The sequence below is a fragment of the Moschus berezovskii genome, chromosome 26, assembly GCF_049115385.1.
Source record: "Moschus berezovskii isolate FMDL1 chromosome 26, NW_MosBer_1.0, whole genome shotgun sequence".
In the NCBI taxonomy this organism is placed as follows: domain Eukaryota; kingdom Metazoa; phylum Chordata; class Mammalia; order Artiodactyla; family Moschidae; genus Moschus; species Moschus berezovskii.
This window is the reverse complement of record NC_142485.1, coordinates 10,727,572-10,751,535: the sequence shown is the minus strand read 5'-3', so window position 1 is coordinate 10,751,535 and position 23,964 is coordinate 10,727,572. Positions and strand designations below refer to the sequence as shown.

The following is a 23,964-nucleotide window of genomic DNA, read 5'->3' as shown; positions in this document are numbered from 1 at the left end:
GAACTGCTTAAAGACTGGTTTCTGTTCCGCTTGACTCAAATCTCAGCTGGACACTGCTCAGGAAAACTAAGACTTGCAGACATGGGGGGCAGAGAATGAATGGAGGCATACTGTAGACAATATAAGGCTCCAAGCCAACCAAGGTGAGACTATTTGGAAAAATCAAGCATCTAAAATGTCCATCTATACGGGGAATGAGAAAAGTCACAAAGACATGCATATTCACAGGAAAGATGCATATTCACAAAACCCTCAGAGACCACAAATTTTCTCCTCAGGCTACTCTCAAGGCTCAGTGCACCCAAGAAATTACAAATGGACTACCTGAGCACAGAGCCAGACTCTAAACTTGGGGAGAAGTGGCTGTTTTCAGAAGTCCAATTTTTAACAACAATGACAACAAAAAAACACATCCTATAAAAAGAGGAGGAAAGGAGGAAAGACTATACAGTGGAGATAAGACAGTCTTACCCACAAGTGGTACTGGGAAAACTGGATAGCAACACAACAAACAATAAGATTAAAACATTCCCTCATAGTATTTATAAAAATAAACTGAAAACGGCTTAAAAGCCAAAATGTAAAGCCTGTAACCATAAAACTCTTAGAAGAGAACATAGGCAGGATACTCTGACATGAATTGTAGCAAGATTTTCTTGGATAAATATCCTAAGACAAAAGAAAAAAAAATAAATGAGACCTAATTAAACTTATAAGCTTTTGCACAGCGAAGGAAATTAACAAAGCAAAAGACACCTATGGAACGGGAGACAATATTTGCTAATGATGTGACCAACAAGATGTTAATATCCAAAGCACTGTTGTTGTTTAGTAGCTAAGTCATTTCTGGTTCTTCTGTGATCCCGTGGACTGTAGCTTGCCATGCTTCTCTGTCCATGGGATTTTTCAGGCAAGAATACTGGAGTGGGTTGCCATCTCCTTCTCCAAGGGCATTGGCAGACAGAGTCTTTACCACTGAGCCACCAGGGAAGCCCATTCAAAATATATAAATAGCTTATTCAACTCAATATCAAAACAAAAATAAAATCAAAACAGAAGACCAAATACACATATTTCCACATAAAATATAAAGTTGGCCCACAAGTCTATGAAAAGATGTTCAACATTTCTCTGCATCACCTCACACCTGTTCGAATGAGTTTCATCAAAATCTCTGCAAATAACAAATGTTGGGGAAGATGCGGAGAAAAAGGAAGCCTTGTATACTTTTGCTGGCAATATAAATTGGTACAGCTACTATGGGAAACACTACGGAATTTCCTTAAAAAAGTAAAACTGGAACTACCATACAACCCAGCAATCCTACTCCTGGGTACATGTCTGGAAAAAAGAAAGACATTAGTTCAAAAAAATAGATATTCCTCAATGTTCATAGCAGCACTTTTTATAATATCCAAGACTCAGAAGCAACTTAAGTGCCTATCAACAGACTACTGGATTATAAATGTGATTTGAAAAACATAAATCTATATAATATATTTATAAATAATGGAGTATTTATAAATAATATGTAATATTTAGAAATATGAATGTGGAATATTACTCAGGAATAAGAAGAAGGAAATACTGTCGCTCTAAGTAATGTGAATGAGCTTAAAGAATATTATGCTTAGTGAAATGAGTCAGATGGAGGAAGTCAAATACTGTATCACTTATATGTGGAAACTTAAAAAGGATACAAATGAATGTATATGCAAAATTGAAATAGAACTCTCCAAAGGGGAGATCCAAGTGGTGAGGGACAAATTAGAACTATAAATTGTATAGTATAGTACAAATTGTATAGTATACAAATACTGACAAAGTCCATTCTAAAGGAGATCAATCCTGGGTGTTCATTGGAGGGACTGATGCTAAAGCTGAAACTGCAATACTTTGGCCACCTCATGCGACGAGTTGACTCACTGGAAAAGACTCTGATGCTGGGAAAGGTTGGGGGCGGGAGGAGAAGGGGATGAAGAGAATGAGATGGCTGGATGGCATCACCGACTCTGTGGACATGAGTCTGAGTGAAGTCCGGGAGTTGGTGATGGACAGGGAGGCCTGGCGTGCTGTGATTCATGGGGTCGCGGAGAGTCGGACACGACTGAGCGACTGAACTGAACTGAACTGAACAGGTGCTATTTATAGTGTAGATAGGCAACAAAGATAGACGGCATAGCACAAGGACTCATACTTATTATTTTGTAATAACCTACAACGGAATATAATCTGCAAAATACTGGATCACTATGATGTACACTGGGAACTAACACAATATTGTCAATCAATTATTTCAATTTAAAAGGATTAATGGAAGGCTCATTATAGAAAATGGAGTGTAGCTGTATTTCAGATTTTCGTCCCTTTGATCTTTCCTTTACTCTATTAATCCTTTACTATTTTCATCACTAAAATTAGCATATGTTTCTTTAATTTTTTTACTTTAATCATTATTTTTAAGTAATTATATAAAAATATAATTCATGACATTAAAAATACATGAAATAATAAAACTGTCAATGAACAGTATGATTCTCAATTCAGTTAACACATGTGAAAAAATTGTAAATAGCAGGTTATGTTTTTTCTTTTAAAATTTCTCTCATTTTCAAAACTTTCCATTTTCCTATTTTTTTGAAATTAAATACACATTTAACTTGAGAAAAATGCCACGTATGCATTTAAAGTTTGAAATTAGTATATTACCTGGTAATAAAAGACCACACACCTTACTTTCACCACAAACAGTTCCATCTTTTATCCACATCGTTTCTGAGTTTTCACTACCATAAGGATAATCCAGTCCAATGCAGATCTTTCCATTTATGTTGGAATACAAAACAGAGGCATTTTCAATCATAAAGATCTGTGTTTTATCATATGTACATAGCAATTTTCCACATTTCACATTCCTATAATTCAGCAACAAATAAAAATCATTAGTTTTCAATACAGAGAAATATTAGAATATCATTTCTAAAGGAAAAAGATTTAAATAAGGCATTAAGAGAAATAAAGATTGTGGTAAGTTGGGTCCGACTCTTGAGACCCTATGGACTGGACATGGGATTCTCCAGGCAAGAATACTGGAGTGGGTTGCATTTCATTTTTCCAGGGGATCTTCCCGACCCAGGAATCGAACCCAGGTCTCCAGCATTGCAGACAGATTCTTTACCAACTACATGAGCTACATGGAAAGCCCAAATAAAGCGTTGCTGCTGCTGCTGCTAAGTTGCTTCATTAGTATCCGACTCTGTGCGACCCCATAGATGGCAGCCCACCAGGCTCCACCATCCCTGGGATTCTCCAGGCAAGAACACTGGAGTGGGTTGCCATTTCCTTCGCCAATGCATGAAAGTGAAAAGTGAAAGTGAAGTCGCCCAGTCGTGTCTGACTCATAGCAGTCCCATGGACTGCAGCCTACCAGGCTCCTCCATCCACGGGATTTTCCAGGCAAGAAAATACTGAAGTGGGGTGCCATTGCCTGCTCCAAAATAACGCGTTGGACTTGCTAAAAGATTATGCAATTAATTGTGAAACTGAAAATTATGAGGGTCTTTCCTGTGTTATTAACAATAGCAACATCTTAGTAATTATGAGCTACTTCCTACTGTGTGCTGTGCTGTGCTTAGTCATTCAGTCGTGTCCGGCTCTGTGCAACCCCTTGAACTGTGACCCACCAGGCTCCTTTGTCCATGGGAATTCTCCAGGCAAGAATACTGGAGTGGATTATCCATGCCCTCCTCCAGGGAATCTTCCCAATCCAGGAATCGAGCTCAGGTCTCCCACATTGCAGGTGGATTTTTTACTGTCTGAGCCGCCAGGAAAGCCCATGAATCCTGGAGTAGGTAGCCTATCCCTTCTCCAGGGGATCTCCCTGTCCCAGGGATCAAACCCAGGTCTCCTGCATTGCAGGTGGATTCTTTATCAGCTGAGCTACCAGGGAAGTCCCAGTTCCTAATTAGTCTTGTCACTTTTTAACAATTCTTTATTATTATTATTTTTTTGGCTGTTGTTTTTAAACATGATTCTGAACTTATTCTATCTAAAAATCAGTAAAATTTTAAAAATTACTAATCTAATTACATTTACTTTTCTATTTTTCAAACATAATACGTATTCTCCACATCACGGGTCCCAAACTGACAAGACATTAAGGCATACACTTAAGAAGCAGTATATGGAATAAATACTAAAGTTGAATCACTAAATACATCATGATGATAGTATCTAAACCATAGACAAAAATAACCAGAAAATCAAGTGCGTGTGTGTGTGTGTGCACAGTTGTGTCTGACTCTATGCCTGTCAGGCTCCTCTGTCAATGGAATTTTTCCAGGTAAGGATATTGGAGTGGGTTGCCATTTCTTTCTCCAGGGGATTTTCCTGACCCAGGGATTGAACCAGCATCTCCTGCATATTCTGCATTGGCATGCAGATTCTTTACCTCTGAGCCACAGGGAAGGCAACCCTCCCCCCCAAAAAAACATTAATAATCACATGAAAGAGTGAGTGGTGATTTCATAAATCAGTAGGTAAATGCAAATTAGAGAGTAAGATACCTCTTTAGAATGACACATAAACAAGGCCACAAAAAGTCGTGACAATACCAAATGCTGCGGATGCTGAGAAGCTATAACTCTGATACACTTCTGTTGGAAATGTAAAATAGTACAGTAACTTTGGAGATTACGTGGGCAACTGCTTAAAATGTTTAAATCACCATGTAAATGAAAGTTACTCAGTCATGTCTGACTCTTTTGCGACCCCATGGACTGTAGACCGCCAGGCTCCTCTGCTTATGGAATTCTTCAGGCAAGAATCCTGGCATGAGTTGCCATTCCCTTCTCCAGGGGATCTTTCCAACCCAGGGATTGAACCTGGGTGTCCTGAATTGCAGGCAGCTTCATTACCATCTGAGCCACCAGGGAAGCCCTGAACTTGCCATATGACTCAGCAACTCCACTTCAGAGTGTGCATCCATGGGAAATTTAAAACTATGTGTTTACATAAAGACTTGCACCTTCATCACTTGTTATGCTGCTAAGTCACTTCAGTCGTGTCCGACTCTGTGTGACCCCATAGACGGCAGCCCACCAGGCTCCCTCGTCCCTGGGATTCTCCAGGCAAGAACACTGGAGTGGGTTGCCATTTCCTTCTCCAATGCGTGAAAGTGAAAAGTGAAAGTGAAGTCGCTCAGTCGTGTCCGACACTTAGCGACCCCATGGCCTGCAGCCTACCAGGCTCCTCCATCCATGGGATTTTCCAGGCAAGAGTACTGGAGTGGGTTGCCATTGCCTTTTCCGTCATAACTTGTTATAGCTCAAGAGAAAAAGATACATGGCTTTACAAAGAGAAAAAAAATACTGCATAAGAATGTTCAAAGCACCATTGTTCTTAATTTTTTTACTTGAAGTATACTTGATTTGTAATGTTCTGTTCATTACTACTGTATAGCAAAGTGATTCAGTTATACATATATATGTAGTTTTTAAATATTCTTTTCCATTATGGCTTACTATATTTATTGGATATAGTTCTTTGTGCTATACAGTAGGACCTTGTTGTTTATCCATTCTCTGTATAATAGAGACATCCACAGCAGCATTGTTTTTAATGACCCAAAACTATTAGAAACATTTTAAATGCCCATTAGCTGGCACATAATTTTAGGATATATTATTATCCAGTAATAAGAAGCTACAAACTAGTTTTATAGGCTACAAAATGGATGAAACAAAAAAAAAAAATAAGTAAAATAAACCAAGTAAAAAGACCACATAGTATGTAATTTTTCTAACATAAGAACTCCAGAAAAGGTAAACCTAAGGAATGAGAAAGTATGTCACTGGTTGCTAGGAACTGGGATCACTTTAAAGTGACTTTGGATTCTAGTGACTTTTGTACTTTTATAAATTTACCACAAAGTACATAAGTTATCCCATTAAAGTAGATTGATTATATTGTAGTTAAGTATTTAAAGTATTATTAAGTCTGTTACAAATTATTTATGAGCTTCTACGTGAAGATGCTGATGCTGTCGTCTTTCAGTCTCTCAGTCATGTGTGATCCCTTGCATCCCCATGGATTGCAGCACACCAGGCTTCCCTGTTCTTCACTATTTCCTGGAGTTTGCTTAAACTCATGCCCACTGAAGTGGTGATGCCATCCAACCATCTCATCCTCTGTTGTCCCCTTCTCCTCCTGCCTTCAATCTTTCCTGGCATCAGTTCAGTTCAGTTCAGTCACTAAATCGTGACCAACCCTTTGTGACCCCAGGAACTGCAGCACGCCAGGCCTCTCTGTCCATCACCAACTCCCGGAGTTTACCCAAACTCATGTCCATTTAGTCAGTGATGTCATCTAACCATCTTATCCTCTGTTGTCCCCTTCTCCTCCTGCCCTCAATCTTTCCCAACATCAGGGTCTTTTCAAATGAGTCAGCTCTTCACATCAGGTGGAGAAAGTATTGGAGTTTCAGCTTCAACAACAGTCCTTCCAATGAACACCCAGCACTGATCTCCTTTAGAATGGACTGGTTGGATCTCCTTGCAGTCCAAGGGACTCTCAAGAGTCTTCTCCAGCACCACAGTTCAAAAGCATCAGTTCTTCTGTGCTCAACTTTCTTTATAGTCCAACTCTCACATCCGTACATGACCACTGGAAAAACCATAACCTTGACTAGATGGACCTTTGTTGACAAAGTAATGTCTCTTGTTTTTAATATGCTGTCTAGGTTGGTCATAACTTTCCTTCCAAGGAGTAAGCGTTTTTTAATTTCATGGCTGCAATCACCATCTGCAGTGATTTTGGAGCCCAGAAAAATAAAGTCAGTCACTGTTTCCACTGTTTCCCCTTCTAAATTGGCTATGAAGGGATGGGACCGAATGCCATGATTTTAGTTTTCTGAATGTTGAGCTTTAAGCCAACTTTTCCACTCTCCTCTTTCACTTTCATCAAGAGGCCCTTTAGTTCTTCTTCACTACCTGCCATAACTGTGGTGTCATCTGCGTATCTGAGGTTATTGATATTTCTCCCGGCAATCTTGATTGCAGCTTGTGCTTCATCCAGCCCAGCATTTCTCATGATGTACTCTGCATATAAGTTAAATAAGCAGGGTGACAATATACAGCCTTGACGTACTCCTTTTCCTATTTGGAACCTGTCTGTTGTTCCATGTCCAGTTTTAACTGTTGCTTCCTGACCTGCATACAGGTTTCTCAAGAGGCAGGTCAGGTGGTCTGGTATTCCCATCTCTTTCAGAATTTTCCACAGTTTATTGTGATCTACACAGTCAAAGGCTTCGGCATAGTCAATGAAGCAGAAATAGAAGCTTTTCTGGAACTCTCTTGCTTTTTCAATGATCCAGTGAATGTTCGCAATTTGTTCTCTGGTTCCTCTGCCTTTTCTAAAACCTGCTTGAACATCTGGGAGTTCACAGTTCACATATTTCTGAAGCCTGGCTTGGAGAATTTTGAGCATGACTTTGCTAGCGTGTGAGATGAGTACAACTGTGTGGTTGTTTGAGCATTCTTTGGCATTGCCTTTCTTTGGGATTGGAATGAAAACTGACCTTTACCAGTCCTGTGGCCACTGCTGAGTTTTCCAAATTTGCTGGCATATTGAGTGCAGCACTTTCACAGCATCATCTTTCAGGATTTGAAATAGCTCAACTGGAATTCCATCACCTCCACTAGCTTTGTTTGTAGTGATACTTCCTAAGGCCGACTTGACTTCACATTCCAGGATGTCTGGCTCTAGGTGAGTGATCACACCATCGTGATTATCTGGCATCAGCGTCTTTTCACATGAGTCGGCTCTTCACATCAGGTGACCAAAGTATTGGAGCTTCAGCATCAGTCCTTCCAATGAATATTCAGGGTTGATTTCCTTCAGGACTAATTGGTGTGATTTATTTGCAGCCCAAGGAACTCTCAAGAATCTTGTCCAACACCACAGTTCAAAAGCATCAGTTTTTTAGCACTCCTCATTCTTTATGATACAGCTCTGACATCCATACATGACTACTGGAAAAACCACAGCTTTCAGTCTATGGACCCTTGTTGGCAAAGTGATATGGGCGGTGTTAAACTAGTTTGAGTTTAGAAGGTTAACAACTATTTTGAGGCCGGTTTCTAAGGCTACTTGCAAGAGGTACGGGATTCAAAGTATAGAGCACTGTACTGTTGAAGTCTGGCTTGAAGGATTTTGAACATTACCTTGTTAGCATGTGAAATGAGAGCAATCGTGTGGCAGTTTGAACATTCTTTGGCATTGCCCTTCTTTGGGACTGGAATGAAAACTGACCTTTTCCAGTCCTGTGGCCACTGTTGAGTTTTCCAAATTTGCTGGCATACCCAGTACAGCACTTTCACGGCACCATCTTTTAGGATTTGAAATAGCTCAGCTGGAATTCCATTATCTCCACTAGCTTTGTTCGTAGTAATGCTCCCTAAGGCCCTCATGACTTCACATTCACAGATGTCTGGTTTCAGGTGAGTAACTACACCATTGTGGTAATTGGGTCATTAAGACCTTTTTGTATAGTTCTTCTGTGTATTCTTGCCACCTCTTCTTAATATCTTCTGCTTCTGTTAGGTCCACACAATTTCTGTCCTTTATTGTGTCCATCTCTGAATGAAATTTTCCCTTGGTATCTCTAATTTTCTTGAAGAGATCTCTAGCCATTCCCATTCTATTGTTTTCCTCTATTTCTTTGCACAATTCACTTAAGAAGGCTTTGTTTTTCCAGTCATTACAAGAAAATGCTGAGTAAGCAGAAATCAATAACTGTTTTTTGGACGTATCAGAGAGCTACAGTTGCAGAAAAAACCACTTACATGGTTCTGGAAAGCTAAGTACCTGCAAAAACAACAAGTATAGCACTTGTAGTTTGCTTATCTAGAACATAAGCCACTGAGCTACGTAAGCCACTAATAATATTTAAATACAAATTTTGACAAATTGCTGGAGATTGAGCATGGACTACCATGTGGACATGAAGCTCTTGAGTAACACAGTTATATTTTCATTTGCCTTTTCTCCAGAAACTCTATATGGTTCTTTTTGGGAGTATATGTGAAAACTCTCCATATACACTTGCACGCGGAGATGAAGAGTAATCATGAAATTCCCAGACCCAGCTGTCTAACAAAGGCTTAATCTCTGGGTAGAAAGACTTTCATCCCACTCTTGCCAACTCCATTTGTCTTCACTCACCTAAAAGAATAACAAGTATAGTCATGATCAATAACAGAAAGGGCTTAAGAATATAGGTTGGGGATGGTAGCTGTAGAACAGGGACTAGAGAATGGGGGCATGGGATGGGGCACTCTACACCTGGAGGAGGAATAAAATCACTTCTGTTATCCATCCCCCTGAGACACAAACTCATTAAAAGAAAGGCTTGTGTAAAAACTAGAGAAGGTCCTCCCCTCACACTGTAAAACCATACTAACAAGTCTCCAGCAGAAACGGAAGTAAATTACAACTGATAGAGCTCCAACACACATATTCCCTTTGAGGGCTGGGATGAAAGGAAGCTACAAATTTAAGGAGAGAGAAAGAAATTACTTCACTAATGGAATCTGAAGATTCTGGTGCCTATAGCTACAACAAACATTAGAGACAATCTGTCTCTAAAAATATTGACATATATCCTCACATTAAAAGCTTATTTGCTTCAGTGCCTACTACCCTATATAACATGACCAACTTTCAACACAAAAAAGTAAAAGTTATATGAAAAGGCAAGAAACAAAAAAGTCTAAAGAGATAAAATAAGCATCAGAATCAAATCAAATATAAAACAGATCTTGGAATTATTAGATATGAAATTTAAGATAGCTTTGGTTAATATTTTAAAGGTTTAAAAAGCAAAAGTCAGCAACATGAAAGACCAGATAAACAATATCAACAGAGATATGAAAACTGTAAGAACAAACTATAAGAATAAAGAGAAAATAAAAGCATAAAAAAACTAACAAAAATTTAAAAATGGCTTCCAAGCTTTCATCAATAAAACTCAATCTTAGCAACAGAAGAAAAACTTAAGAGAACTCAGTGATAGGTTGATAGAAACTTCCCAAACTGAATCACAATAAAACAAAATAATGGAGAAAAAATAGAACAACCCAGCAACTATAAGACAATTAAAGAAATTGTAACATACTTGTAATAAGAGCAGCAGAAGGAGAAGAAATAGAATAGGAAAAAACTTGAAAAAATAATGAACAAGATCTTCACGAAACTATTGACAGACATGAAAACACAAATACAAGAAACTTAGAAAATGCCAAGCAGGTAAAATATCAAAAACCATCTATAAATATATCACTTTCAAACTAAAGTAAATCAAAATCAATGAGAAACTCTAAAAGGCAACTAGGTTGGGGCACAACTTACTTAGAGGAACAACGATAAGAATTACAGCAGACTTTTCATTTAAAAATCATGCAGTTAAGAAGACTTGGAAGGAATTTTTGACTGCTGTAAGAAAAGAAAAATCTAACTCCGAATTCTCTGTCCAGTAAAATTATCTTTCACATAATAGAGATTTTTCAGACAAAAAATGATAAAATTCTCTGCCAGCATATCTTACTTGAAAGAAATATTTTTTAAAAAAGTCCATTATGCTGAAGAGAAATTATTTGTGTCAGAAACTTTGATCTACATAAAAAAGGGACAGTATCAGAAAATGAAAAAAATTGAAAGAAAAATGTGTGTATTTTTCTTATTCTTAACTGAGCTAATAATAATCAAAGCAATAATACAAAGAATGCATTGGATATTTATTGTATATGTATAAGCAAAGTAAGTAACAAGAAGCCTCACAAGGGACTGGATGGAAGAATTGGGAAACTATTATAGTACTCTTTCACTACACATGAAGGGGTGTATAATTACAGCATTTGAATGTGAACTATTACTCTGTTATTTGAAGATAGTTAATGATTGCTGAAGAATTGATGCTTTTGAACTGTGGTGCTGGAGAAGACTCTTGAGAGTCCCTTGGACTGCAAGGAGATCCAACCAGTCCATTCTAAAGGAGATCAATCCTGGGTGTTCATTGGAAGGACTGATGCTAAAGCTGAAACTCCAATACTTTGGCCACCTCATGCGACGAGTTGACTCACTGGAAAAGACTCTGATGCTGGGAGGGTTTGGGGGCGGGAGGAGAAGGGGACGACAGAGAATGAGATGGCTGGATGGCATCACCGACTCGATGGACATGAGTTTGAGTGAACTCTGGGAGTTGGTGATGGACAGGGAGGCCTGGCATGCTGTGATTCATGGGGTTGCGGAGAGTCGGACACGACTGAGCAACTGAACTGAACTGAACTGAACTGAATGAGTTCAAGTATATCACTTTTAATGGAAATGGTCTAAACAATCAATTAAAAGCCAGACATTGTTGGAGTGAATAAAAAGAACATGACTCATGACTTTAAACATCTGAAAACAAATTAATGTAATAAATTATATCAATAGGGAAATGCATCAAAAATAGATTCAAGAAAATAGATGTATGAAAAGCACTGAAAAAATACAACCACCATGTAAGATTAGAAATTCTCAGAAAAGTAGAAATATAGGGGGCATTTCCAAATCAGATAAAGGGTATTAACAAAAAAAATAAGCTAACAATAAACTTACTGGTAATGGCTAAACTTGTCTCATAAAATTGGTAATAAGGAAATCTTTTCTTTCTCCACTTACAGTTCAACATTTTGGTAGATATGAATGCAGTCGAGCAAGAAAAACAAATTAAAGATATCCTAATTAGAAAAGGATAATTCAGACTTAATTTGCAGATTACATGATCCTGGACAAGCAAATACTAAGAAGCTCACACACAAAAAGAGAGAAAGAGAGAATTTTTGAGGTTCACATCATATAAAATATTAGTATATGATTTTTATTTTTATTTATATTATTATTAGATACTAGCAGTGAACAACGAGAAAATAAAATTTAGAGAACCATTCTGTTCACAATATTTTCAAAAGCAAAACACTCAGCAATATACTTAAAACACATGCAACACTTGAACACTGAAAACTAAAACCTGATTGAGAAAAAGGAAAGAACACTGAAATAAACCCAGACATTCTATGTTTACCACTTGGCAATCATCTCACACGCTAGTAAAGTCATGCTCAAAATTCTCCAAGCCAGGCTTCAGCAGTATGTAAACCGTGAACTCCCAGATGTTCAAGCAGGTTTTAGAAAAGGCAGAGGCACCAGAGATCAAATTGCCAACATCCGCTGGATCATGGAGAAAGCAAGAGAGTTTCAGAAAAACATCTATTTCTGCTTCATTGACTATGCCAAAGCCTTTGACTGTGTGGATCACAATCAACTGTGGAACATTCTGAAAGAGATGGGAATCCCAGACCACCTGACCTGCCTCTTGAGAAACCTGTATGCAGGTCAGGAAGCAACAGTTAGAACCGGTCATGGAACAACAGACTGGTTCCAAATAGGAAAAGGAGTGCGTCAAGGTTGTATATTGTCACCTTGCTTATTTAACTTATATGCAGAGTACATCATGAGGAACGCTGGGCTGGAAGAAGCACAAGCTGGAATCAAGATTGCTGGGAGAAATATCAATAACCTCAGATATGCAGATGACACTACCCTTATGGCAGAAAGTGAAGAGGAACTCAAAGCCTCTTGATGAAAGTGAAAGAGGAGAGTGAAAAGGTTGGCTTGAAGCTCAACATTCAGAAAACAAAGATCATGGCATCTGGTCCCATCACTTCATGGGAAATAGATGGAAAAACAGTGGAAACAGTGTCAGACTTTGTTTTTTTGGGCTCCAAAATCACTGCAGATGCTGATTGCAGCCATGAAATTAAAAGACGCTTGCTCCTTGGAAGGAAAGTTATGACCAACCTTGATAGTATATTAAAAAGCAGAGACATTACTTTGCCGACCAAGGTCCGTCTAGTCAAGGCAATGGTTTTTCCCGTGGTCATGTATGGATGTGAGAGTTGGACTGTGAAGAAAGCTGATCGCCGAAGAATCGATGCTTTTGAACTGTGGTGTTGGAGAAGACTCTTGAGAGTCCCTTATACTGCAAGGAGATCCAACCAGTCCATTCTAAAGGAGATCAATCCTGGATGTTCATTGGAGGGACTGATGCTAAAGCTGAAACTCCAATACTTTGGCCACCTCATGAGACGAGTTGACTCACTGGAAAAGACTCTGATGCTGGGAAAGGTTGGGGGCGGGAGGAGAAGGGGACGACGGAGAATGAGATGGCTGGATGGCATCACCGACTCTGTGGGCATGAGTTTGAGTGTACTCCGGGAGTTGGTGATGGACAGGGAGGCCTGGCGTGCTGTGATTCATGGGGTCGCGGAGAGTCGGACACGACTGAGCGACTGAACTGAACTGAACTGAACTGAATGCAATATTGCCAAGACGGCAATTCAAACACACATACACATACACACACACCACAAATGAATCCAAGGGAAACTGATGATATATGAGGACTAATGTCTGTGAATTTACCAGTGTCAATTTCCTGCTTTGGATATTTTACTACAGGTAAGATATATAAGTCATCTGAGGTGTTACCATTTGGGGAACAGTCAAAGTATACAGGGGTCCTCTGTATTCTTTCTAGGTTATTTTTGAAATTTCCCATGAATCTGCAGTTAGTTCAGAATAAGAAGACACATAGGTAAAATTAAGTGATAAGAAGGCTAAACCATTCCAAATAAACTGGAAAAAATTTAAGATTCATCATAGAGAAAGATACACACAGTAACATAAAAGGCTTAGAAAATGCTCTAAATATGTTCAGTTCAGTTCAGTTCAGTTCAGTCGCTCAGTCGTGTCCGACTCTCCGCGACCCCATGAATCACAGCACGCCAGGCCTCCCTGTCCATCACCAACTCCCGGAGTTCACTCAGACTCATGTCCACAGAGTCGGTGATGCCATCCAGCCATCTCATTCTCCGTCGTCCCCTTCTCCTCCCGCCCCCAACCTTTCCCAGCATCAGAGTCTTTTCCAGTGAGTCAACTCGTCGCATGAGGTGGCCAAAGTATTGCAGTTTCAGCTTTAGCATCAGTCCCTCCAATGAACATCCAGGATTGATCTCCTTTAGAATGGACTGGTTGGATCTCCTTGCAGTATAAGGGACTCTCAAGAGTCTTCTCCAACACCACAGTTCAAAAGCATCGATTCTTCGGCGATCAGCCTTCCTCACAGTCCAACTCTCACATCCATACATGACCACGGGAAAAACCATTGCCTTGACTAGACGGACCTTGGTTGGCAAAGTAATGTCTCTGCTTTTTAATATACTATCAAGGTTGGTCATAACTTTCCTTCCAAGGAGCAAGCGTCACAAATGCAAATGGAAACAAAAGTTAGAAGTAGAATGGCTAAAATAAAAAAGACTGACATTACCAAGTAGTAACAAATTATGGAGGAGATAGAATTCTTAGACTCTGCTAGTGTGCGTGTGAAATTGCATAGCCTCTTCGGAAAGCAATTTGGTAAATCCTTAAAAATGTTAACATGAAATTATAAGACTCAGCAATTATATTCTTATGGATGTATGTATCTTTCCAACATAAGTGGAAATACATTTGTTACAAAGACTTGATTCTGAAAATTAGAGCAGCTTTATTCATGATAGCCAAAATGAACAAAAAATATGTACCACATAATTGATCATCAATAAAATAATATATAAATATATAATATAATTATATATTGTATTAATTATAAATATATGTATAATTTTGTATATAATTTTAGTGATATTCATAATTACTCAGTAATAAAAACTGAAATACTATTACAAGAGTAATTTATTTTAATCACAAAAAAATTGTCCAGGCATATTATGACACACACAAAAAAGCACACTGTAGCATTCCATTAATATGGTGTTTTTGAACAGAATACATTTATCTATTACCATTAAGAAAAGAACATAGGTTGTATGGGGCACAGATTGGAGGAAACATTTCTGCAAATGGAAACATTTATCAAGTTGTATATTCAATATTTATAGTCTATGTAAATTTAAAAAATCAAATAAAATTAAGGAAAATGATAAAAGCTTCAACAGGAATTTATATACACTCTATTATTAGTATGCTGTGTTCTACTTTAACAAACTTTATACGAATATAAAAGTAATGTTTTAAGACTTAAGATGATTACAGTGAGAAAAAGTTATATGAGAAGTGGTTATTAAGACGGTTTTATAGGAGGTGTGGTGACTGGTCAGAGAATGTTGAGTGTGACAAGAATTCAGAAGGACTTCTTTTATGAGGTACAAAGATGGTGAAAAGGATTCCAAAGGATTCTTGGTGACCTTGACTAAAAGAGAGTGGCAGTAGTGGCTTTGAGGCAAAAGAGTCATCCTCATGTTACAGGGTCTAGCTGTTGGCTACTGATATCCTATGAGTCAATGGTTTCCCTAGTGTTTTAGGGTCAGCATTCCAAGGACACTTCCTTCCTTTTAAATTTAAAAAAAAAAGGAGAAAGAAAAGTTGATAATTTGGATGTCGAAGGGCAGGGAGATTTATAGTTTTCTTTTAGGCTTTAAAGGCTATGTCACCCTGACCTTCCTAAATAATAGGATAAGGTTTGTTATTTTTAGTCAAATATACAAAGTTTGGGCATAAGAGAGAAGTTTGGAATTCTCATTTCAACATTACCTAGGTAGTCTAAGATGGTGCCCCAAATATCAAACCTGAGTTTGAGCAACCTCAATTTTTCTTTGGAGACTTTGTGTCCTTTTAAGGCTAAAAGTTTTAACAGATGGATACTGTCTTGTTATGAAGAGGCCTGCGTTAGGGAGTAGAGAAGAAAACTGTCTCAGTTCAGTTCAGTCCCTCAGTCGTGTCCGACTCTTTGCAACCCCATGAGTCACAGCACGCCAGGCCTCCCTGTCCATCACCAACTCCTGGAGTTCACTCAAACACATGTCCATAGAGTCGGTGATGCCATCCAGCCATCTCATCCTCTGTCATCCCCTTCTCCTCCCGCCCCCAACCTTTCCCAGCATCAGACTCTTTTCCAGTGAGTCAGCTCTTCACATGAGGTGGCAAAAGTATTGGAGTTTCAGCTTTAGCATCAGTCCTTCCAATGAACACCCAGGATTGATCTCCTTTAGAATGGACTGGTTGGATTTCCTTGCAGTCCAAGGGACGCTCAAGAGTCTTCTTAACTCCCCCCAAATTATGCATTAAACACAAAGGAAAAGAGTAACTTTACAATTGAGAGACCTAAAGAAAATTAACTTTACCAAACAGTTTAACCAAACATATCAAACTGGAGAACGCAGTGGCACCCCACTCCAGTACTCTTGCCTGGAAAATTCCATGGATGGAGAAGCCTGGTGGGCTGCAGTCCATGGGGTCGCTAAGAGTCAGACACAACTGAGCAGCTTCACTTTCACTTTTCACTTTCACACATTGGAGAAGGAAATGGCAACCCAATCCAGTGTTCTTGCCTGGAGAATCCCAGGGACGGCGGAGCCTAGTGGGCTGCTGTCTATGGCGTCGCAAAGAGTAGGACACGACTGAAGTGACTTAGCAGCAGCAACATATCCAACACTGAGAGAAACTGGGATGTACCCTTTGAAAATTGCACTTGATGGTACAACACCACTTTAGTGGCAAGTATGAGAAAATTTATAACATGAATCTAACTATCAAAACCAGTTTGAGAAAAATTTTACAAAATAATTGGCCTGTAGTATTTTTAAAAAATGTAAAAATAACAAAACAAAGAAAATGTTCTAAAGTTTAAAAATATATTATGACTAATGCAAACATGTGACTCTAGATTTGCTCCTGAACAAAGCAAAGAACTGTAAATACTTTATTGAGATAATGAATGAAGTTTTATTGTGAATTTTGACAGCTATAATATAGCCATTAAAAAATTTTGTCCCCAAGAAAGACACAATGATTTATTTAAGGATAATGAAGCACAGTATCCAGTTTACATTCAGATGGTTTAAGAAAATAATTTTGAAGGGAGGAAAGGAGAGGAGAATTTGAAAAACAGATGGACATAGCAACTGGGCCAAATGAAAGCCACCGGCAAATATGATTAAAGGTTATATGAGAAATCTTCTTGCTATTCATGCAAACAAATTTTTTTATAGAATTTTTATTTTAGATATCAAACCATGTTTGAAATAGCATAAAAATATTACAGTAACATTCTAGTTCTTATATATATATTATATATATATATATATATAATCATAGTAATTAGAACTTCCAAGATGGTGCTAGTGGTAAAGAACCTGCTTGCCAATATAGGAGATGTAAGAGACTTGGATTTGATCCCTGGGTAGGGAAGATTCACTGTATGAGGGCATGGCTACCTACTCCAGTAGTCTTGCCTGGAGAATTCCATAGACAGAGGAGCCTGTTGGGCTACAGTCCAGGGTGAGGAAGAGTCGGACATGATTAAAGTGACATAACAGGCACATAGTAATTAACAATTAACACTCATACTGTGCATACTGTGTGTCAGTCCCATTCTAGGTGTGTTTATTAGAAGGACATGGCAACCCACTCCAGTGTTCTTGCCTGGAGAATCCCAAGGATGGAGGAGCCTGGTGGGCTGCCATCTATGGGGCTGCACAGAGTCGGACACGACGGATGCGACTTAGCAGCAGCAGCAGCAGCAGCAGCAGCAAACTCCACACTGGCACAAGCCCAGTGATGTTAGTGAAACTGGTATTCATGTTTTACACCTCAGGAACGTGAGGCACACATCCAGAGTCACAACAGGAGATAACCGTCGGGATTAGTCCCTGAAACCAAGATGGCTGCCTGCAGAGCACATGTTCTTAAACACAGTGCTTTACTTCCTGGATAGCAAAAATTCATGCATTTTTATTAGATCACTAAACAATGGTCATCATTTGCAAAATTAAAGTGATAGCATGCAAAATGAAAATCACCTTTCAAACTAATGGGCAATTAATGTACTTGTATGTAAATGCAATGCTCTGTGGGACAGTACAAGCGATAGTTCAGATATGTGAGAAAGATAAGTATAGACATTCTGTACTTAAGACATTTATAGTTTGGTTAAATATAGTCTTAGTTCATGATAAAGTGACATTTTGCTTACATATAAAGTAAATTATCTCATGGTATTTTCAAATTTAAGACAATAAATAACATGTCTCAGATAGATTTCCTAGAACATACTCAGGGCTACACGGTGTGAACCCGGTAGGAGTTACGCCACAGTTCCCAGACTGATCATTCATAGAATTCAGATGCTGGAAACATTCTGAAGGAGCATAAAATGAACCTGAAAAAAAAAAAAGTGTGGTTAGTCATACTGCTGCTGCATTTAAAATAATGAGTACATTTATTCTGAGATTGTTTAAAATATTGCACATAAGAGCATAATACAAAATTGAAAATAAAATAGTTTTAAAGTCACAAAAAAACCACTTCAATGAAATATTTAAATATTGAAAGCATCTTGTCTACTACCCAAACAGATACCTTAGGATTAACTACAGTATGCAGTTTGTCTTCTAACTTTTAGTAAGCCTGAAACATATATGTATATGAGACACTTTTAAACAAATAATTGACTTATTGGTCAATAGTGTTTCTGTGTAACTGTGTTTTCAAGACAAATCATTAAAATGACATCTTTTGTTTTCATCCTACTTTCCCCAGACTAAAAAATCTTGGAATCACAACTGATTTATTTTCATATTTACTATCTAATCCACACACATTTTGTGCTTAATTCTCATAGGAGTCGATCTACTTAAAAAGCAGTTTACCATTACTCTAATGTGAAGATTAAGCCAAAAACCTTTGATTTAACCACAAAGAAATATGAGAACATAAAAGGAGCCCCAGCACCAGGATCTCAGTTGAAAGTCCTAGAGGCAGTAGTAAACCGCAAATAAGCAATTGATTTTCATCCCAGAGGTCATTTGCAAACCTAGTTGTGTGTGAGAGGATCACAATTATAAGCTTACCAAGGGAAACAGAACATAAAGAAGGCAAAATTTGGAGGATCATTTACTATAGTAATAAAATTAGAGACTTGGGGGGCCTCAACATATAGTACAGTCCCCTCTTAAGGCATTTTTCTGCTTCTAAACATGTGAATCTGGTCCCATCACTTCATGGGAAATAGATGGGGGAACAGTGGAAACAGTGTCAGGCTTTATTTTTGGGGGCTCCAAAATCACTGCAGATGCTGATTGCAGCCAGGAAATTAAAAGACGCTTACTCCTTAGAAGGAAAGTTATGACCAAACTAGATAGCATATTAAAAGCAGAGACATAACTTTGTCAACAAAGATCCGTCTATTCAAGGCTATGGTTTTTCCAGTGGTCATGTATGGATGTGAGAGTTGGACTATGAAGAAAGCTGAGCGCCAAAGAATTGATGCTTTTGAATTGTGGTGTTGGAGAAGACTCTTGAGAGTCCCTTGGACTGCAAGGAGATCCAACCAGTCCATCCTAAAGGAGGTCAGTTCTGGGTGTTCATTGGAAGGACTGATGCTGAAGCTGAAACTCCAATACTTTGGTCACCTCATGTGAAGAGTTGACTCACTGGAAAAGACCCTGATGCTGGGAGGGATTGGGGGCAGGAAGAGAAGGGGACGACAGAGGATGAAATGGCTGGATGGCATCACCGACTCGATGGACATGAGTTTGGGTAAACTCCGGGAGCTGGTGATGGACAGGGAGGCCTGACGTGCTGTGATTCATGGGGTCGCAAAGAGTCGGACACGACTGAGCTGAACTGAAACATGTGAAGAGAAGGGAATTAAAGTATAAATAAATGACTTCCAGAAAGCAGAGCAATTTTTGTCTGCAGTTTCTGCGTTGTGGTTACATACATACAATCTCTCAATTGAAAGCCTTGGAGAGTTATGCCCTGGAAATAAGAGTGAACTAGATATAGAGTGAACTTAATCAAAACTCTCATGGAACCTCAACAATTTTGGTTTCTAATTCAGTTAAAGTCATTGGTCTCTTACTTCATGAACTTAACAGAAGAAAAAAGTGGATGTATTCATATAAGATGTAGTGTTTATATAAGAGAAGCACTGAAACTGAAAACACAGTTTCTGTAAGTCAAAAATGAAGACAGAGGAAAAAAACTTTTAACTAACAATATGTCTTTATATACAGCATTCAAGAAAAAAAATAAAACAAAGACATCTATATATGTTAAAATAATTACGAGAACCAAGGTACATGTACACTAAAATTAATTATAGAGATATAAATCTTTAAGAAGGCAGGGCATCAAAAATGAATACATTGAAATAATTATGGAGAGGCAAACAAGCATAAATTGACATTTAGAAATCTGTATAATAGTACAGTGTTTATACCACAGTGGCAAGACACTTAGGAACACTAAGCAGAACTACATGCACACAAACACACATTCAAATATATAATATGAAGAGTGATAAAAAACAAAGGCCAAAAAAATCTTCATGGTTTAAAGAGAAAAGAGACACGTTATGACAGATTTTTCTTCAGAAATATGCAAGCCATATAACAATGGAGTAATCTCTTTAAAATGCTGATGGAAATAGAGGTTCCATTTCAAGATGGTGAAGTACACACAGAAAAATCTTGAACCCACAACTTTTCACAAACACATCAAATCTCCAGCTACATATGGAACAATTTCTAATGAAGAAAAGCTAAAAACGGGTGGAATGACCACTTCACACTGAGAAAACAAGAGAAAGGCCACACTGAAGCAGGTAGGAAAGGCTGAGACACACTCTTGCCATAAACGCAGCCCAGTGCATTAATCCCGCAGCTGGAAGGGAACTCAAAACCAAGAGCTCCTCCCTGAGGGGGTGAAGTATTTGATTCACATCAGGTGCCACAGCTTTTGAATCCTGCACCTGAAAGATGAGCCCCCCAAACCTCCAACTTTGATAACCAACAGAGGTTTATGGCTATGAGACCTACAAGGCTGTAGAGAATTGTGCAATGATTCTGATGGCCAGTGTGGTTTATGTTCAAGGCTCCCACAAGACTAAGGGAGAAAGAGTTCTTAACCGGCGACCATATCCAGGGCAGGACAAGAGGGAACAGTGAGAGGAGCCCAGTCTTTCTGTAAGAGGGGCCTGTTAGCTTATCTCAGGAGCTGTGGCCTGAGGGTCAGGATTCTGATTAAACAGGGACCTGCTAGGATCCTTCACTGAGACTTTGGAGGGTGAGCGCTATCTTTCAGTTTTCACCCTGCCACACCTCAGAGTGCCAGAATTTCCCAAAAGGGAGTTTTCACATGCATCTTGGGCTATAGCTTTTTACATGTGGTGCTCTCATTTTTTTGTGGCTTCTTCCCAGGGACATTCCTTGGTTATCTGATTCTAGTGACCAGAGGCACTTGTATTCCTGGGTCCCCTGGGATGGTAATGAGAAATGGAATATTTCCTGCTGTATCAGTAATTAGGGATATCACAGTCTTCGGGGAATGCAGCCCTCCAATGTGAGCAGGTGAACCTTAAGAGAACTCAGGAAGGAGAATACCTGCAATCTAGCAGTCATCAGACTACAGCCATACCCTATAGTAAGCCCCAGGGAAGCTCAGGATGTCAAAAACACAAGATACTGGCTCCAGACAGCTGAGGTGCATATCAAAGGAATGATTTCAGTGAGCCCAGACTCTTGCATCTTCCCATATATAGAAAAGTGCTAAATACATTAACTTAGGTTGTCTAGTTTTCTTTAATTAACAATAAGCTTTTGATATTCGGTCTTCCTGTCATTTGTTGCAAAATTCCATGCAACCTGGCTCCTTCCCTCGCCTCCTTGGGGTAGTTTTCTCAGGGTTACTTGAGATGCTCTCTCCTGAGCTTGAAGTCCTAAAAATTCCAACCGAATAAAACAACACTCTCAATTTTTAGGTTGTGGATGTTTTTAAAGTCCACAGTAATAATGTCAGTTAAAGGCCCCAGAACATGGCGCAGATAACTGGCTGAAATGCACACTCACTTTTGCTATGAAAGAGACCTTCGTTTGTCTGGAAGCGCTGGCTTGAAGGGATGGCATCAGATTTGGATATTTAACTATAAATGGAATGAGAGAGGGAGTGATATTCTATTTCTCTGATGGAATCCTGGTGGTTACAGTTCTTAAGACAGAGGGCTCTGTGATGTTTTACCTTGGGGATATTCTCATCTTTCTTCAGCGGCATGGTAGCCAAAAGCCTTACAGCTAATGAAGAGGTCTGGCCTATTTTGAGCTTTGTTAGAAGCAACAGAGCATAGTAAGACAATTATCCAAACTTTTACTTACTGAGAAAATCTCTATTCCGAGGGTGTTTTTCTAAGAGGAGAGTGAAAAAGCTGGCATGAAACTCAACATTCAAAATACAAAAAACATGGCATCGGGTCCTATCACTTCATGGCAAATAGAAGGGGAAAAAGTGGAAGCAGTGACAGATTTCATTTTCTTGGGCTCAAAAATCACTGCAGACAGTGACTGCAGCTGTGAAATTAAAAGACACTTGCTTCTTGGAAGGAAAGCTATGACAAACCTAGATAGAGTATTAAAAAGCAGAGACATCACTTCGCCAGCAAAGGTCTGTATAGTAAAAGCTATGGTTTTACCAGTAGTCAAGTACAGATGTGACAGTTGGACCATAAAGAAGGCTGAGTGCTGAAGAACTGATGTTTTCAAATTGTAGTGCCAGAGAAGACTCTCGAGAGTCCTTTGAACGGCAAAGAGATCAAATCAGTCAATCCTAAAGGAAATCAACTCTGAATATTCTTTGGAGAGACTGGTGCTGGCCACCTGATGTGAAGAGCTGATTCATTGGAAAACATCCCGATGCTGGGAAAGATTGAAGGCAAAAGGAAAAGAGGGCAGGCAAGGATGAGATGGTTAGATAGCATCACCAACTCAGTGGACATGAATCTGAGCAAAGCCCTGGAGATAGTGAAGGACAGGGAAGCTGCAGTCCATGGGGCCGCAAAGATTTGGATGCAATTTAGCAACTGAAAAACAACAAGAAAAAGAGCTCAGCTCAGTGGGAAAAAAAGCCTGACGCCCAGGGAAACACTGAATAATAGCAATACGACAGCAACATTGCAGCAGCTGAGGCAAACAAGAGCCTTCTGGGAATTTAAAAGGAAACTTTGGAGAACTAGATGATCATAAGGAATGTTGAAAAGCTCAAACATGCAACTGGATCTGAAAAGATGTACACATTCCAAGAACAATTCTAGGAAAGAGAAGTTCCCAGTCACTCCTCTGGATTATATTTAAGTCCTGAACTAGCAAGAAGTGAAAGCTATGCCTGTCGTGCGAACTACCTGAAGCTTGAAACTGTCCCTTGGCATTGTGGATAGAAAATAAACAGTCAAAGCTTTGAAGGGTATCTGACAGGTTTCAGCTTGGCACTTAATTAGGAGTTACCCCTGGGAAGCCTGACTTAAAAATAAAAACAAGAATTTGGGGAGATTAAAAAAAAAGAAAAAGAAAAAACTAGCAAAGAACTCAGTGACTGCACATAGTACAGAATACAGAACCTGAAAATTTAGTCCAAGAAAGTCACTAAACAAATAGTAAGACAAAGAGAACAACAAAAATCCTTGGAGAAATCTGAATCAAAACTGTCAAAATATACTGTCTAAAATTTCTAAAAAATAAGGGATTTAAAAAATAATTTTACATGACCTGCAAAAAAATGAAAGTATGCTACATACCCAGAAAAAAAAAAGCCAATGGGAAATATCCTCAGAGATCTCAAATTTTAAATCCAGAAGATAAAGACTTAAAATAGCTATTACAGATATGTTCAAATTACCAGAGGAAACCATTTCTTAAAAACTAAATGGGAAATGCTAATATAGAATTTTAAATAAAAAAGGGAAACAAATAGAAATTCTGAACTGAAAACTATCTTAAAATGAAAGACTTCACTACAGAAATTTTAAAATCAATA

At 38.7% G+C, this 23,964-nt stretch overlaps 1 protein-coding gene across 2 annotated transcripts in view; it reads right to left on the bottom strand.

The window, feature by feature from the left end:
- Positions 1 to 23,964, bottom strand: part of ADAM2 (ADAM metallopeptidase domain 2) — a 105,374-nt gene that overhangs the window by 10,190 nt on the left and 71,220 nt on the right. For both annotated transcript variants that reach the window (XM_088832656.1, XM_055416274.2), the window contains exons 15-16: positions 18,214 to 18,319; positions 2,732 to 2,915 (exon numbers count right to left, since the gene is read on the bottom strand). In XM_088832656.1, the coding sequence (XP_088688782.1) occupies positions 2,732 to 2,915; positions 18,214 to 18,319 (290 nt within the window). The remainder of the gene's footprint in view (positions 1 to 2,731; positions 2,916 to 18,213; positions 18,320 to 23,964) is intronic.